This window comes from Carettochelys insculpta, chromosome 1, assembly GCF_033958435.1.
Source record: "Carettochelys insculpta isolate YL-2023 chromosome 1, ASM3395843v1, whole genome shotgun sequence".
NCBI lineage: Eukaryota > Metazoa > Chordata > Testudines > Carettochelyidae > Carettochelys > Carettochelys insculpta.
Genome location: NC_134137.1, coordinates 275,840,944 through 275,856,933, shown reverse-complemented (window position 1 = coordinate 275,856,933; position 15,990 = coordinate 275,840,944). Strand labels below are relative to the sequence as shown.

At 45.9% G+C, this 15,990-nt stretch overlaps 1 protein-coding gene across 1 annotated transcript in view; it reads right to left on the bottom strand.

The window, feature by feature from the left end:
* Positions 1-10,663, bottom strand: part of CRY1 (cryptochrome circadian regulator 1) — a 101,154-nt gene extending 90,491 nt beyond the window's left edge. The window contains exon 1 of the mRNA XM_075008013.1: positions 9,099-10,663. Within this exon, the coding sequence (XP_074864114.1) occupies positions 9,099-9,256 (158 nt within the window). The 5' untranslated portion in view covers positions 9,257-10,663. The remainder of the gene's footprint in view (positions 1-9,098) is intronic.
* Positions 10,664-15,990: the final 5,327 nt, after the last annotated feature.

Sequence of the window (15,990 nt, the reverse complement as noted above, 5' to 3'; positions counted from 1 at the left end):
TCCACATATTTATTAATCAAATGCCAAAACAAGAGTAAACATTTTCTTTCACCCTGAAGACCAACGTGATATATGCATCGATTTGTACTCTACTTGTATCAGGCAAAGTTGTTCAAAAACAGTCAACCTGAGGTAAAGTTATGCTCAAACTCTTTATGTAGCAGGAGTCAGCAAACCCCAGCACCAGTGCCAAGAGTGATACATGAGCCAATTTTCATTGGCACACAAGGCAGGAGCTAAGCCCCTTCCCTCCCCCATGCAGCAGGGGGCTTATTCAAAGCCATGTCACCTGTGGATTAACAAAAGACCAGCTAATGGTACCAAACACCACATAAATGGTAAAGCTCTGCATCTTTTTTAATGTCACTAACAGTCCTATTTACACCAACTTCATTAATAAATAAAGTATCGCTGGCACTCCTGCCACCCACCCACCCACCAAAAGGTCAAATTTTGGTACTTCACCTCAGTCTACAAACCCCCCCCCGCCCCCCAAAGGCATGGATGTCACCAGAAACAATGTGTAAGATACAAGAGAAGAAGCATAGGAAAGAGATAATCAACTCCAGCCACACCAGAGCAGGAGGCGCAGCAGCACAGGAAGACTACACAGAAGTCAACAGGGAGGTGAAGAAGAACGTGAAGACGGATAAGCAGAATTTCACAGAGAATCTGGTGGAAGCAGCAGATCCTTTGGCAGCAAGTCAAAACATGAAACAGCTATACAACACTACAAGCGAGCTTTCAGGAAAACGCAGCAGGCTAGAATGACCAGTCAAAGAGAAAGAGCGACAGGTAATAATAGGGACAGATCAGCAACTGAACTGATGGCAAGAATATTTAGAAGAGCTTCTCAATAGACCAGCCCCAGAAAATCCACCAGCCATCCAAGCAGCAGAATAGACTGTGGCAAACCAGCTAGAGACGAGATCAGGAGGGTCATCTTGAAAGCAAAAACAGCAAAGCCACAGGCCAGTCAACATTCCTGCAGAAGCCCTCAAGGCAGACACAGATACCATGGTAGAGATGCTCTTCCCCTCTTTGAGAAGATCTGAGAAGAAGAGGATATACCAAAAGACTTAAAGGGAGGCTACCTCATCAACATCCCAAAAGAAGGGCAACTTAACCAGCTGCAAGAACTACATAGGAATCACACTTCTGTCAGAGCCAGGGATGCTCTTCAATAGAATCATCCTGGAAAGAATGAGAAACAATGGACCCAGAGCTGAGAGACCAGCAAGCCAGCTTTCAACAGAACAGGTCATGCATTGGCCAGATCACAACATTACAAACCATTCTGGAGCAATTTTACATCAACTTCTTGGACTACAAAAAAGCCTCTGACAGCATACACAGGGAAACCCTCTGGCAGCTGCTCCAGCATTACCTCATACAAATCAAGTTAGTCAGCCTCATTAAAAACCCTTATGAAGGAAGGGCCTGCAAAGTTTACCATAGGGGGACAGTTCACAGGGAGCTTTAAAGCAAAGACCGGAGTCCGACAAGGCTGCTTGTTGCCACCTTACTCTTTCTCCTGGTGATAGTGTGGGTTGTGAAGACAACAACAACAGCAGGGAAAAGAAATGAGAACCAGTGGATACTGTGGACCCACCTAGATGACCTGGCACTTCTGTCCCACAGCCACCAACAGACGCAAGAGAAGATGTCAGACCTTGGCTTGAAGATGTCAGCTACAGTTGGCTTGAATGTTCACAAGGGAAGAAGTAAGAACTTGAAAACCAGTATCAATAGCACAGAGCCAGTCATATGTGGTGCTGGAAGAAGTTGATGTCTTCACATACCTGGGCAGCTGCATCAATAAAGAAGGGGTACCACTGCTGATATGAAAGCGAGGACTGAGAAAGCAAGAACATCCTTGCTTCTCATGAAAAATACCTGGCATTCTAAGCAGATCAGAACTCAGACTAAGATCAGGTTATTCAATTTCAATGTCAAGTCAGTCCTCCTGTACGGAGCAGAAACGTGGAGAACAACGAAGAAGACTGTCAAAAAAAATTCAGATGTTTATCAATAACTGCCTCCGTAAAAGCTTTTTGATCCACTGGCCATACACCATCAACAACCAAGAGCTGTAGCAACTGACACCAACCTCCTGCCGAAGAAGAAATCAGGAAGAGAAGACTGCAATGGATTGGACATACCCTTAGAAAACCAACCACCAATATCACAAGGCAAGCCTTAAGTTGGAACCCACATGGAAAAAGGAAAAGATGCACTCAAGAAACAGCTTATGTAGCGACCTGAAGCCAGACACTAAAAAGATGGGCTACATCTGGGACACTGGCAAATGGCTGTCAATGGCCTATGCTCCAAAATGTAGGAGTGCAAGAGGCTTACCAATACTACTCCCACCACCTTGGAAAGGTTGTTGACCCCTGCTTGGCAACCTACCCACAAAAAATATATACTTATAACGTTTGTTATCTTTTATGAAAAAATTAATAAGTCAATTTCTTCTTTAAACCATGGTTCCACTGTAAAATGAGATGATCATTTTTAAGGGCAGAATTTAAACCAAGGATCAGCGACCTTTCTGAAGCAGAGTGCTGAAATTTGACCTCTATATGTCAGGTTGCTGATGCTTCTGAAAGTCACGAATAGTCCTAATTACAACAGCTTCATTAACAAATAAAGCCCATCAGTGACATACCTGTCAGTTTGCTCTATAATTCTCATGAATAATGCTGTAAAATTCACAATTATAATTAGGGCTCCCAAACAATAGGGTCAAATTCATTCAGTTTTGTTAGTGGAAATGGTTAAGAAAAGAGTTTTTCAACGTGCTCTTTAGACTGTCTTTGACCATGAATGCCTTTGTACAAAAACACAAATGTCATTTCTTTGTAAGCCATTTTTTAAGTTACAGTAACAACTAAAAAAATCTGTTATTTGCCTTTAAACACAAACCTCCCACTGCCAGTGCTCCAGCAGATGGCTCCAGCCCCAACCCCACACTCCTGGCCGCCCAGCCAGCCCCCCATGCTGCACAGGGGAGGAGGAACAAAGTCAGAGCCCCCGCCACATGTCATTCAAAATTGGCTTGCGTGCCGAGAGTTGCCAACCCCTGATTTAAACCGCATAAAGGATGTTCACCAGCAAAATTACAGTCCATTAAGATTTCTTAATATATGTCAGAGGAGGCCTAATCGGGCTTTGGCTCCACATGTAGCAACTTTACAGTTGATTTGTGGCTCAAGGAGTACTCTCGCATTCTCCACCTATCAGACTGAGGGAGGCATTCAGGACTTACGCCTGCAGTGGGAAGATGAGCCAGGGGCATCTGCCCAAGCAGAGAAGGTGGGTGGGGAAGGCGTCTCAGGAGTGTACCCCATGAGGGACACCTGCCATAGCTTAAGGCTTCAGCAGAAGTAGGGGTGATGCCCCATGTCCCAGCAGATGTGCCTCAGCTTTCGAATTTCAGAAGATTTTCATATGCGTCTCAGCAAGTTTAGCCACCCAATAAACGCCAATGCCAGAAGTGAGACACCACAACCCTAGTATCAAGGAGTTACAGACAAATGGCAAGTAATATCAAGACCATGTTATTGGGGCGGCGGGGGGGGGGGGGGGGAGACAACTTTAATTGTGTATATTTCAGCCCCAGGCAACACTACTTTTTACTTTTATTTAACCCATCCTGTGTTAGGGCAGAATCTTCCATTTGAGACTAGAAATAGAAAATTCATTAACTAGAACCAGCACCTTTGGAATGATCAACAGACAGATATGCTTATGCACCAACACAACTTGAGCGGCAAAATAATAAAAAGAGTAATACTAAAGTTTTAGAGTGGATAGGCAAGAAGCCAAGAAAAAGAACGTCAGTGAAGCCATATCACTGGTTGTAGTATTGAGCAAGTGTAATTATTTACCATACAAAAATACTAAATTCACACAAGTATCAAAGGGGTAGTAGCCATGTTAGTCTATGAAGTGCCACAGGACTTCTCATTGTTTTTGCGGATACAAGCTCACACATTTATCAGATCATAAGCTTTCATAGGCAAAGAGCTACTACATCAGATACATGTCATGTCTCTTGCATCTGACGAAGTGGGTCTTTGCCCATGAAAGCTTATGCTCCAATAAATCTGTTAATCCATAAGATGCCACCGGACTTCTTGTTCAATTCACACAAAGAGTTGCATATGGTTAAAAAGAGAATTTCCAATACATCTATATAATGAAGCACACACTCAATTTGCCAGGTTAAAAGAAACACAGCAAACGTCCCTTTATCTTGCACAACTTACACTATGAATGGAGAAATCGTGAATGTTATAAAGAGAGCTATCACAATTTAATGTTATTTCCAAGAAGCAGCAAAACCTACTGCTGTTAGTTTTCTAATGCCCAGTCTGCTAATTATGCTTTAACTTTGGTAGGACCCAATTTATAATCTACTGAACATGTCAAAATATTACCACAGGAAAAGAACAATTCAAAAAAAGTACATTACCTGTATGCAGAGTAAGGAAGTAAAACCCTATTTAATTGGTTAACCATAGGTTAACCTCCCATTTAACTGGTTAACCAGTTAAGAGGGCAGGGGGACGCACACTGGGAAGGCAGTTCCAGCACATCCAGCAGATGAAAAACTGAAAATGACTGTCACTACTCCAGGAGTACTGATTTTAAACAAAGTGTGGCCAGGTCAGAAAGAGAATGTGGGTCATAAGGCCAGCCCTTTGAAAAATGAGAATTGTGTACATAAAATTTCCTCATTTAAAAGCCATCCCTCAACCCAATGCTAAACTTAATTTAAAAAAAAAAAGAGCACTACAAACAAATTAGCATCAGCTTTAAAATGTTTTTTTTAAAAGGGTTTCAATTGCTATGAATGAGCTTCTGCTCCTATTCACAGAATTGTTATGTTGCTGCAATGCTCTTTTTAAAAAAAGGTGGGCAAATAGCAAAATCTGAGAAGAGAAGGTGTTTGGTGTTGCTGAATGATAGCTCCAAATTGAAAGTGCCATTTTTACAGCTCTGTGTGCATACACCACAGCTGCTAAAAAGTGGGAACAAAAGGGAAAACACTGTTTCCATTTAGTTAAAGACAAACTTACTTTTTGTTTTTATAAACTTATTGAAGTCATTCTGATAAGTCATTTTTGAGACGTTTTTATTGACATCTTAATAATGGTGGTTGTAACTTTTACCTTAAAAAAAGCTTTAATGAACCACATAATAGAAAACGATGAAAAAGAGGGGAGTGTGTTTGATACAGAAACTGCATATATAGCAAGAGCCATACAAGCACTGAAATCTGAAGCAATTCAAATCTTCTTCCAGAAGATAGTGCTGCCGTATCTGGGAATAATGCTGTAAGACCTTGAATTTTGTTGAGGTAAGGATCAGTGAGCAGGTATTCTTCCTTTAAAAAATTCTCCTGTGTCCTATCTATTTTTCTTTTAGATTAAGTTCTTCAGAGCAGCGATTCACTGTCTTTTGTACAGCACGAAGAATGTTTTTAGAATGAGTTATTTAACTTGTGCTAAATGTGAGTAATATATCACACACATAAATGTATATCGAATGATTGCTGGAAACCCAGAGGATATTCGTATTAATGGGCTCTTTCTTTTCAGCATATCCCATGAAGTTCACACATTCTCACAGATCACTACTTTCCACGCTGCCTACTGACCTTGAACAGACAAGAGCTGCGATGGGCAACCTTGAATGGTGAGTGTGTCACACAAATGGCCCTCCTTCATTTAAGTGGGCCACAGCAGCCTGCAGCTCCCCCCACCCCACACACACACACCCCTCTCGCACACTAGGGCACCAGAGCCCTGCACTTCCTTGCTCTTTCCTCTCCTTCCCAACACTTTTGGAGTGAAGCAAATCTCTTGATTTGTGCTCCGTCCTCACTCCATCCCCTTCCTGCAAGAGCTGGAACACCAAGAATCAGTTGTTCACAGCAGTTCCAGATCTGGGAGCGAGGGGGAGGAGCAGGAACAGAGAGTGAATCAGACAATTTGCAACACTCCAAAAGTGCTGGGAGGGAGGGGAAGGAGCAAGGAAGTCTGGGGCTCTGGCAAAGGGCAAATAAGGGAGGGTTGCAGGGGGCCACAGGATGACCACCACTGGACTAGAGAAACTACAGGAAGAGAACCAGCAACGAAGGGTCCTGTGGCACCTTATAGACTAACAGAAAAGTTTTGAGCATGAGCTTTCGTGAGCACAGACTCACTTCATCAAATGCTCATCTATAAAGGTGCCACAGGACCCTTCGTTGCTGTTACAGATCCAGACTAACACGGCTACCCCTCCAATAGGAAGACAACCATATCTTGATTTGTTTATCCACACTATTACATATTCAGGGTGTTTAATGTTGTTAGTTCATACCAATACTAAAAAAATTACAAACCTGCAAAGTATTTTAAAAACATCACACTTGCCTTATACCTTTGAGCTGGCTCCAGTCTCCAACAGACAGAATGATTGTGAAATATAATTTCGGCTTTTTTAGCGGCTTGTATGTAGTTCAATCATAAAAACAGAAATCTGAATTGGTTTTAGAGTTACAAGAATTGTTCAGTAGAAAATATCAAATGAATACAACTTTTACAAACAATTGTCCATCATCCTATACAAAACATGAGGATCCAGCAAACAACACTTTTTAAGCTGCTTAACTCTAAGAGTTGTTGAGAAATGTGCATTAACCATTAAATGGAATATCACAGAAAGGGTACTCTGTGGCCTTGTGAAGGTGTAACTACTGTTAGCAGAATTTGGCAACTTCCAAACATATAAAAAGTTAACTTGTCCATGAAGTACTCTGATATCCTTGGATAGCAGAGAGTATATAAAAGTAAGCTATCACTGAAAAGACTCTCAACTGGTAACTCAGCAAATTCAAGTTCTCCTAAATCAAGGGTCAGCAACCAAAACAGAAGGAAGAGCCATTTTTTCAAATTTGGTAAAAACTCAATAATTCAAGAGCTGCACTGCATGTTAATACAAGACAGTCCTTAATAAATAACACCAAACCATATTTTTGTAACCCCTATTTTAAGAAGAGAACACACATAACGATTTGTAATGTGATACATGTTTACTGCACAATGTTTACAAATGTTTTACATGTTCTATTTCCTCACACTTTACATGTGTTCATATCACAGTCTTCTTGATTTTCACTCCTGAACAGACTTAAATTATGCCAATTTTACTTCATGTTTAATTTCAGTTTTCTTTCTTAAAATGTGTGTTACCTTTCACAGGAGGAATGTTGCAAGCTTCCTTGTCCCTTTCAAAATCAAGACTTTAACAGCAACACCATCAAACCACCACTACAGTACCATATCCCACAATGCACTGCACATATTAAAGGGGCACTTACCCAATGTTTCAAGATCACATTGTTTGCTATTTAGATATGAGATCATTGCTGGACTTTTAGATGTTCACCATTTATCAAAAATAATTAGGAGGTTTTTTAAAAAAAATTATACCATTGGAATCCACAAAGAAATCCTTAAACCACCACAGGTTTCAGAACTCTTGCCATGCATGCCTCGTATAACTTTGGGTAAGTCGTTTCACTCTTCTGCACCTCAGCCTCATCATTTGTAAAGTGAAGCTAACGCTTCTCAATGCTACAGTCCTGAGAAGACTAAATTAGCATTCAGCAAAGGACTGGTAATTATTGCAGGGAAAAAAAAGAAAAAAAACTAATAAAATAGTGGAATTAGTGTATTAGACATTATTATTAGTGGGTCAGAGTACTGCCACCCTTACTTCTACACTGATTCCAAAGCTGAGTGGTGGTTGTTGCTTAGATGCTCAACTCTGAGGACAGTACCCCTCCAGCAGCAGCACAAATGTAAGGGCAATGAAGGGTCCTGTGGCACCTTATAGACTAACAGAAAAGTTTAGAGCATGAGCTTTCGTGAGTTAACTCACTTCTTCAGAAGTGACCAGCATCTGAAGAAGTGAGTTAACTCACGAAAGCTCATGCTCTAAACTTCTCTGTTAGTCTATAAGGTGCCACAGGACCCTTCGTTGCTGCTACAGATCCAGACTAACACGGCTACCCCTCTGATACTTGACAAATGTAAGTGTGGCACAACATACCATACCACCCTTACTTCTGCTTATGGTGTTTCTGCCTTCAGAGCGGGGCTCCCAATCAACAGCCACTACTCTCCAGCTGCTCTGAAGGCAGCACCACTACCAGTACCAGCACAGGAGTGAGGATAGCAGTGCCACCACACCATCTACAATAACCTTGTGATCCCTCCCCCACAACTCCTTTTTGGGTCACAACCTCTACAATCACAACACCATGAAACTTCAGTTTTAAGTATCTGAAATTATGAAAGTTAGGAAGTTTAAAGTCCTATGGCCATGAAACTGAACAAAATGTACTGTGAGTCTGGTAGGGGTCCACTCATAACTATTAAATACCCCAGTCTCCACTACCCCTCTGTTATTATTTATTAAAAAAAAAAGTTTGAGTTTAGCCTTCAGCAGGAAAAGGGATTGGTGGATGTCAGTCTTCACATAAGTTTAGGACTGTTATTTACAAAAGGGACACAAGGTGCTGGAGTAGATGACCTCGAGGTCCCTTCCATCCATACATTTCTAGGATTTAAAAGGCAAGAGACTTGCATACGGTAGTTTCTTTCCCTGAAGTTTCCAGCTTCTGTTATTAACAATGCCCCTCTGCTGGAAATCACAGGCGTTGCAGACACTAGAATTTTACCCGACTCATCTAGGTCTCCTTGAGTCATGGTTATACAACACCGCGGATTAAAAACCAGGGAACAGCATGAGTGATCCAAGTGAGAGCGGGAGAGCTACCTTATCTGGGGCAGGGCCAGATTTTCTTTAGTCGGAGGCCGCTCAGCTCTCTGCCTTGGAGCCGGGCGCCAGCGGCTGGAGCACACAAGAGGCGGGGGGCTGGGGTTGGGGGGGGCTGCTCAGGCAGACACAGTGGGCCGCTGGCCGAGGCTGGATCCGCCGCATGGAGGTCGCCGCAGGGCCAATTAGGGTGAAGGGGCGGCTGGCAGCTTTACCGCATATGTAAGCCGGGAGGGGGGAGGCGCGGGCCGCTCACTCACCGCCACCTGTTGATGCCCACGTTGGAGGAGCCCGCGAACCACGGGTCGAGGATGTAGACGCAGCGGACAGTGTCGGCGCCCTGGATGCACTCCCGCAGCGCCGGGTTGTCGTGCAGCCGCAGCCCCTTGCGGAACCAGTGCACAGCATTCACCCCCATGGCCGGGGGCGCGATCCGGCCCGCAGCGCTGAAGGGGGCGGATTCAGGAGGAGCCACCGCCGCGGCTCATGGCGGACTCGGGCTCGTCTCTTCCGTGCAGTCCTCGCGCGGGGCGGCCCGCGGTCCCCGGTCCCGCCGTGGCGGGGGAGACGCTGAGAGGCGAAACTGCTCCTGCTCCTTCCGCGTGGCGATTGCGCGTCGGCTCTAGGATCCTGCGGAGGCGGCAGAGGACTCGGACGCCGGAGGGGGACACATCCCCCCCGCGCGGCAGCAGGGGACGGTTAGCGGTGCGTCTGGCTGGACACACCCGTGGCTTCCTCGCCGCTCGCCCTGTGACACCGCGCCGGATTCCGGCGCTGACGGAGTCGTTAGTCCCCGCCCCCGCCTTCCCATTGGCTACTTCCGCCCCATGTGACTAGCCGCCCTCACGTTCCTGAGGTGTGTTTACTCGCCCGAGCACCGGCCGCGAGGCGCCTAGGCCGAGGGCGCGATGGCGGAAGCCGGGGGAACCGCCGAGCTAGAGGCACAGCCCCGAGCTCGCTCCGGGGGACACCCCCAGCGGCCGGCACGGCTCGGGAAGCGAACTGAAGAGGGTGGGGGGAGGGCGGTACCTCTGTGCCTGCGAGCCCCGCCCCTCCATGTGGAGGGTGGAGAAGCCCGGATGAGCACGGGGCTGCGAGGAGGCTCGGACCGCGCCTTCGGCTGGCGGCTGGAGCGTCTCTGCGTGCGCGCGCGCGCTCCCCGGTGGGGGAGCGGAGGCCGTAGAAGGGCAGATATGCAGTGAAGGCTGCGTACGTCAGCGTCCGGGCATCGAGCCGGGCCTGTTTCGCGGACTAGCTGAAGGGACGGGCGGAGCGCGGAGGGACCAGCTTACGTAACGGAGCTGCAGCACGAGCGCGGTTTGAGGCGCGGCGCTCCGCCAGCGAAGCTGTTTGTGTCCCTCACGCGGTCTCCCCTCTGCCGCCTTCGGGCTCTGCTTCTTCTCAGTGGGGCTGTGCCCCGGACAGCCTGTTCCTTGGAGTAAGAGAGCTCGGCGTGACAACCTGTATTTCTTACAGGCCTGGCCCAACGCAGCCCACCGCCGGTGGAGGTGAACCCGGGCGCGGGGCGGGGCTGTGGGGTGGGTCACCCGTGCCCTGCACAAGAACCTCTCTGGTGTATGATGGCGAGTTGGCCACGCTCTTACTGGTGCACCAACTTATTTACACCTTTCGTTACCCTATTTTAAGGAGTGGAACTACAGGTGTTGCCAAATAAATTACATAGAGGTTTTACAGCTTGGCAACATGGCTTTCAGCACCCCTGCTGCATGAAGTGTTGTAGCACCTCTGGATCACGCTGGGGGAAGGATGAAGTGTATTAAGTACTTTTATGTTTGGTAGTATTTGGGATTGAGGAAAAATAAAATCCTTTCAAAGTCTCCACTATCCCTGAGTTGAGTATATTTCTCCAGGCAGTGAAAAAAGGATAGTGTATGGGTCTTGCCCTAGGTGCGTCCTTAAGGCACGTGCAAGTACCACTCACCCCACAGTCACCAAGTCAAGTTGGGGGCGGGGGCGAGCAGGATTTTGTAATTTAAACCCTGTCAGGTCAGCTGCGTGGTGGAATCCTTTCCACTCCTTCCAGCCTATCTTCAATCCCACTCTTGGACTGGGCTGTCATCTTCTCTGTCTGCCCCCACACTACTTACTGGATAAAGTTGGCAAGAGCAAATGGAATAAGTGTTCATTTTTGCCAAAGCTGTGACAGCTAGGCCAAGATTTTTAAATAATAATAATAATAATAATAATAAATAATAAAGCATTCTGGCCAAAACAGGATGTGTGGTCACCTTAGAAAAACCACAGTCTTTCCTGCACACAGTTTATAATTCATACTTTGTTCCAAGGGGGCTAGCATACAACCAAGAAACTGAAATGATTAGAAGTAAAGGTAAAACTAGGGCATGGCTGGGATATAGCTGAATAGCTTCTGTTAATCTAGCCAAATCTAGACTAGGAATTAGGTCAGCATAACTATAGCACAGAGGGCATGCTTATATGTAAGGATCTGGAGGTGTTGCAAGGTTTGATTTAGCGTATCAAAAATTGGGATGCACAAAAGTGATCATTGAGGTTGCTCCCATCAAATCCAGTGTTTCTTGCAATCCTGACGAATAAGGGAAGCTGATAGTTTCTGCATTGACCTCCTGCTGTGGGGCCACACTGGAAATTCAGCCTAAGATACATTGCCTCCAACTACACGATTCTTGTAGCTGGAGTTGTGTATCTTAAGTCAAATTTCCTTTGTTGTGTAGAGCTGGCCTCTATGTGCAGATTTTTCACACCTCTGTACAGTATTGGTTAAAATTTAGAGAGACCCAGTCTAAGCTATATTAACTTGGCTTCATTCTTTAGGAGCAATGATCTACTGGACAAAAAAATTTGTAATCAACTTCAATATTAAGGCATTAGTAAGTATATAAGAAATATAAAATGCATTTCTTTAAATACACTTTTAATTTGTTGTAAATTCCTCTTTAAAGAGAATATGTCCCTGGCCATGGGCTGTGAGGTTTGTGTGCCTTCCACTACCCTTTCCAGACAGCCTACAGAAGCTGAGCATTTTAAAAATAAAAAGTTCTCATTTTGACTTTTCTGACTTTATTCTCTATCAATCCACATGGAAATAAAATAAAAATAAAGAAAAATTTACTTCAAAATGTAAAGCTAAAGTAATTATACAAATAGGTATAATGTAAGAGATATAGGATGGCCGTTAGAAAGGCCGGTTAGAATGAATATTTATGAGGGTAATGAATATTTATAAATTAAGGTTTGAAAATCCTGTGATCCGATAGGTGGATTCTAGATGCTCATGAATATGCAATTAGAGAGTGCATCCTGGTTGCCGGGGCAACGCAGGTGCGGACCTGGCAGGTGGAGGTGCCCAACCAGGTCCGCCCTGGCTCCATAAATTCTGGAGCGCATTTAGGGGTAAATTGCAGCTAAGCAGCAGCACAGAATACTTAGAGCCAGGACTGGTGGCTGGAAACAAATTTTATGTACCCGTGGAAAACTTGACCACCCCCATGATAAGTGGTCATCGGGCTAACTAAAATCATGCCAGATTACAGAGTTTGCTGGATGAGAGTTCTGAATTATAGATGTTCAACCTGTATCTTAGTGCAGCTGTTGGGGACTGTGCATGTGATACAATGGGGTTCAAGATTTTCAAACACAACTAAAGAAGGATGGTGATGGATTGGGTCATATATCCCCTTCATACTGTAATTTGATGGACTGATCATACCACTGAACCTGCCTAACCTGCCCTTTGGGACACCCCACCACCCAGTCGTACAGAGCCAGAATCTCTGGTTTACCACAGCCAAGGCAAATAGTTGGGTAACAGTCACCCCAGAAGAATAACGGATACCAAGAGCAGCTCAGCTGTGGGATGGCTCAGTCACAGGGACTTGACAACATCCAGGTGCACAACATCCAATGGGCCCAAAACCCCAAATAAATTCATCTTATGTATATAAAAGCTTGACCTGAAGAAAGTTCATAACGTTCTCTCTTTATCAGTGAAAGATAGGCATGGTTGTTGTCTTTGCCCAATTATTTACACTGGCTTTGATAAAAATAATTTTATTCATTGGGATTTTAGTGGTTGCAAGTGATAAGCACATCAGAGTAAGTTACTAAGCTTAAACAGGCTTAACTAGCATGTTTTGATTCTTGCTGTATACAGTAGTCCCTCAAGTTATGGGAGGGTTGCATTCCCATGCACTCTTTTGTAACTTGAACTTCATGCAAGTCTGGTGGGAGGCAGTCTTTTTGCTTGGTGGAAAACATGTTCTGCAGCTGGGCAAGCAGCAGGAGCTCCTTTTGAAAGGTAACTCCTGAGATTAGGGGGCAGCTGGGGAGGGTTAAGCCTGGTGCCATGGAAGGGGAACAAGGGGTTAAGATTGGGGTGGGTTAGGGCTGCAGGGCTGGGGGTGTGTGGAGCTGAGCCAGAGCTGTGCATAGGAGGTTTGAACTTGGGTAGCAGGGTTGAACTGGGGCAAACAGGTTGAGCCAGAGCCACGTGAGGGTGGTGAGCCAGAGATGTACTTGGGTGGTGAGATGGGCTATGGGGGGTTTGAACCAGGGCTGGGGGGAGGGAGAAGGTTGAACCAGAGCGGGGGTCGTGAGCCAGGCCATAGTGGGTTTGAACCGGTGGGGGGGCGGGGGTTTGAACCGGGGCTGTGTGTTGGGCCAGGCGGGTTGAGCCAGAGCCCGGGGGGAGTGGGATTTTGAGTTGCGCTTAACTCGCATTAATGCAAGTTAAGCGCAACTCAAAATCGTGCATTTTGAGGATTTACTTTATTTTAAAATTGTGTCTGTCCATTCCTCTGTGGGTCTGCTTGTTCAACAACTCCTAAACGGTAAGAGTTAGGACAACCAGATTTGGCATGCAGCGGCTTCTTTTCAGAATTTAAAGCAAAGGCTGAGTTTTGTTGTGCCAGGATAATGGGATGTGTGGAATATGATTGTTTCATATCAAACAGAGAGCAGGGGACAGCAAGCACAAAAGACACTTGTACTCATAAACTGCCATGGGGGGGCTGCAAGCACCACAATAATCACTCGCTAGCTGGCAGCATGCACCACCCCAGCCTTCCTCAGGAAGCAGCTACCAACCAGCCTGTGGCCCAGCTATCCTGGGTGGGTCACAGGAAGCACCATCAGGCAGCCTTCGCAGACCCTGCCTGCCCCAAGGGGAGCTGTTAGGTAGCCTGGAATGGTCTCAAAAGAGGTCAGCAACCAAAGTACCAGCCCCCAAGCTTCAGGGAGCATCCGAGGCAAGGTGTTTGGCCCCTCAGACCCCAAGGAGAAGCCAGCATGTGTGGTGCTTGGGCCCTTCCTGCCCCGAACTGGCCCTGGGATACAGCTGCCCATGGCCCTACCACCCTGTGCCAGCCCCAGGAAAAGCCAGCAGGTCTGGTGCACAGACCCCCATGCACCGTGGGGACCAGTGTGCATAGCCTCCTGCCACCCACTCCAGGGAGAGGCCGATGGGTGAGATGCATAACCCTTCCACTGCCTTGGGCCAGCCCTGGGGAGAAGACAACAGGCGGGATAGGTGGTCCGACCCCTGGGGGGCCAGCTCTGGGGAAAAGCCAGAGAGTGGGCTGTTTGGTTCCTCCCAGCAATGTTGGATGAGTCTACTAATACACTAATTATTAATCTTAATTTCTCACCCTAGCTCTTTTTGCAGGGAAAGAGCTTTTCAGGCTGGAGCTGATCTTTTTTCCTGACCTGGATCAAGCAGCTTCTCCCTCCCTTTTTTAAAATTTTTTTGCTTCCAGATCTTTTCATGTGTCCTCTTGTGGGGAGCATTCTGTAAAACCAGCTGAAGACAATCATTCCTTTCCATTCCTAAAATAGAATTTTTCCCAGGTCAGGAAGTTTGTGTCCCATTTCCCATACCCCTGTGACAGAATACCATGTTCAGCATGGATTCTAGCACAAGCTGGCATGTCTTTATAGGGCCAACCAGAGTTCAGGCTTGTGGGAAAACAAGACTACTCACTCATGCTTGTCTTGAGCACCAGGCCATGATGATCCTTAAGGACCACTAATGGCTTTCACTAGCCTACCTAGATTAACTAACAAGTTTAAACGTTATACTAACTTCACATGGAAGAATGATACATGCACCCATACAAACAGAATATACACATTCAGTGGATTAGCTTTTCAATGAGAGGTTACATGCTGTGATTTGCATAAAGCATATTTGTCATTGACATAATGCAATGTCCTAGGTATAGAAGGCGGGGGAAGCAAGAAAGAAAGGCCCCCTCAAAGATGGAATTCACTCATAAGTGGTTTGCTCCCTTCCCGTGTCCCACCCACGGGCTGGCTGTGACTGCATCTCGCCTGTGGAGAGAGCCTGGATTTTCAAGGCCAGTGCTCTAGCCACTGAGTTATCCCCTATGCAGATATAGGGTATCCATACACTGCCTAACTTACCCTCAATGCTCAGTCAAAGCATGCTCAAAGCCCAGTCAAATCTAGAGTAGATTCTCAGGAAAACACCTTTGTGGGTGTTCCACAGTCTTGCTTAGCAATCTGGTGCCCCCGTTGGTAGGAGGACATTATAGGGAGACACTAAGCAAAGCTGAATCGGTAGGGAGCAGATTCAGCTCTCCTGCAGAAATAAAGACAGTTTGGTCCATAGCCACCAATGGCTCCTTGGGCAGCTTCTGTAATAAAGCACCTGCTAGTTTATTTATTGCTTTGCACAGATTACAAGTCAGTGGGGTCTGAAGGTGCCTCCTATTGCCCTCTTCCCTCAGACATACTTCAATCCCCTCCCCCAATTCCTTAGGTTATGCAGCCGCAGGCCCCTGTGCTGGAGGCTGGGGGCGCTTCATTCGTTTTATGCAAACACCCCATTGAGGAGTTACAGGTTTAATTCTATCAAAACAAAAAGCAGTCACGTAGCACTTTACAGACTAGCAAAATAATGTATTAGGTGAGCTTTTGTGGGACAGACCCACTTCTTCAGACCATAGCCATACCAGAACAGACTCAATATTTAAAGCATTGTTACAGGTTGGGGTCCAACTGGCTCGGTAGTAGTTTTGCAGAAAAGGACCTGGGAGTTGTAGTGGACGAGAAGCTGGACATGAGTCAACAGTGGGCTGCTGTAACCAAGAAAGCTAATGGCATATTATGTTGCATCAAGAGGAGCATTGCTAG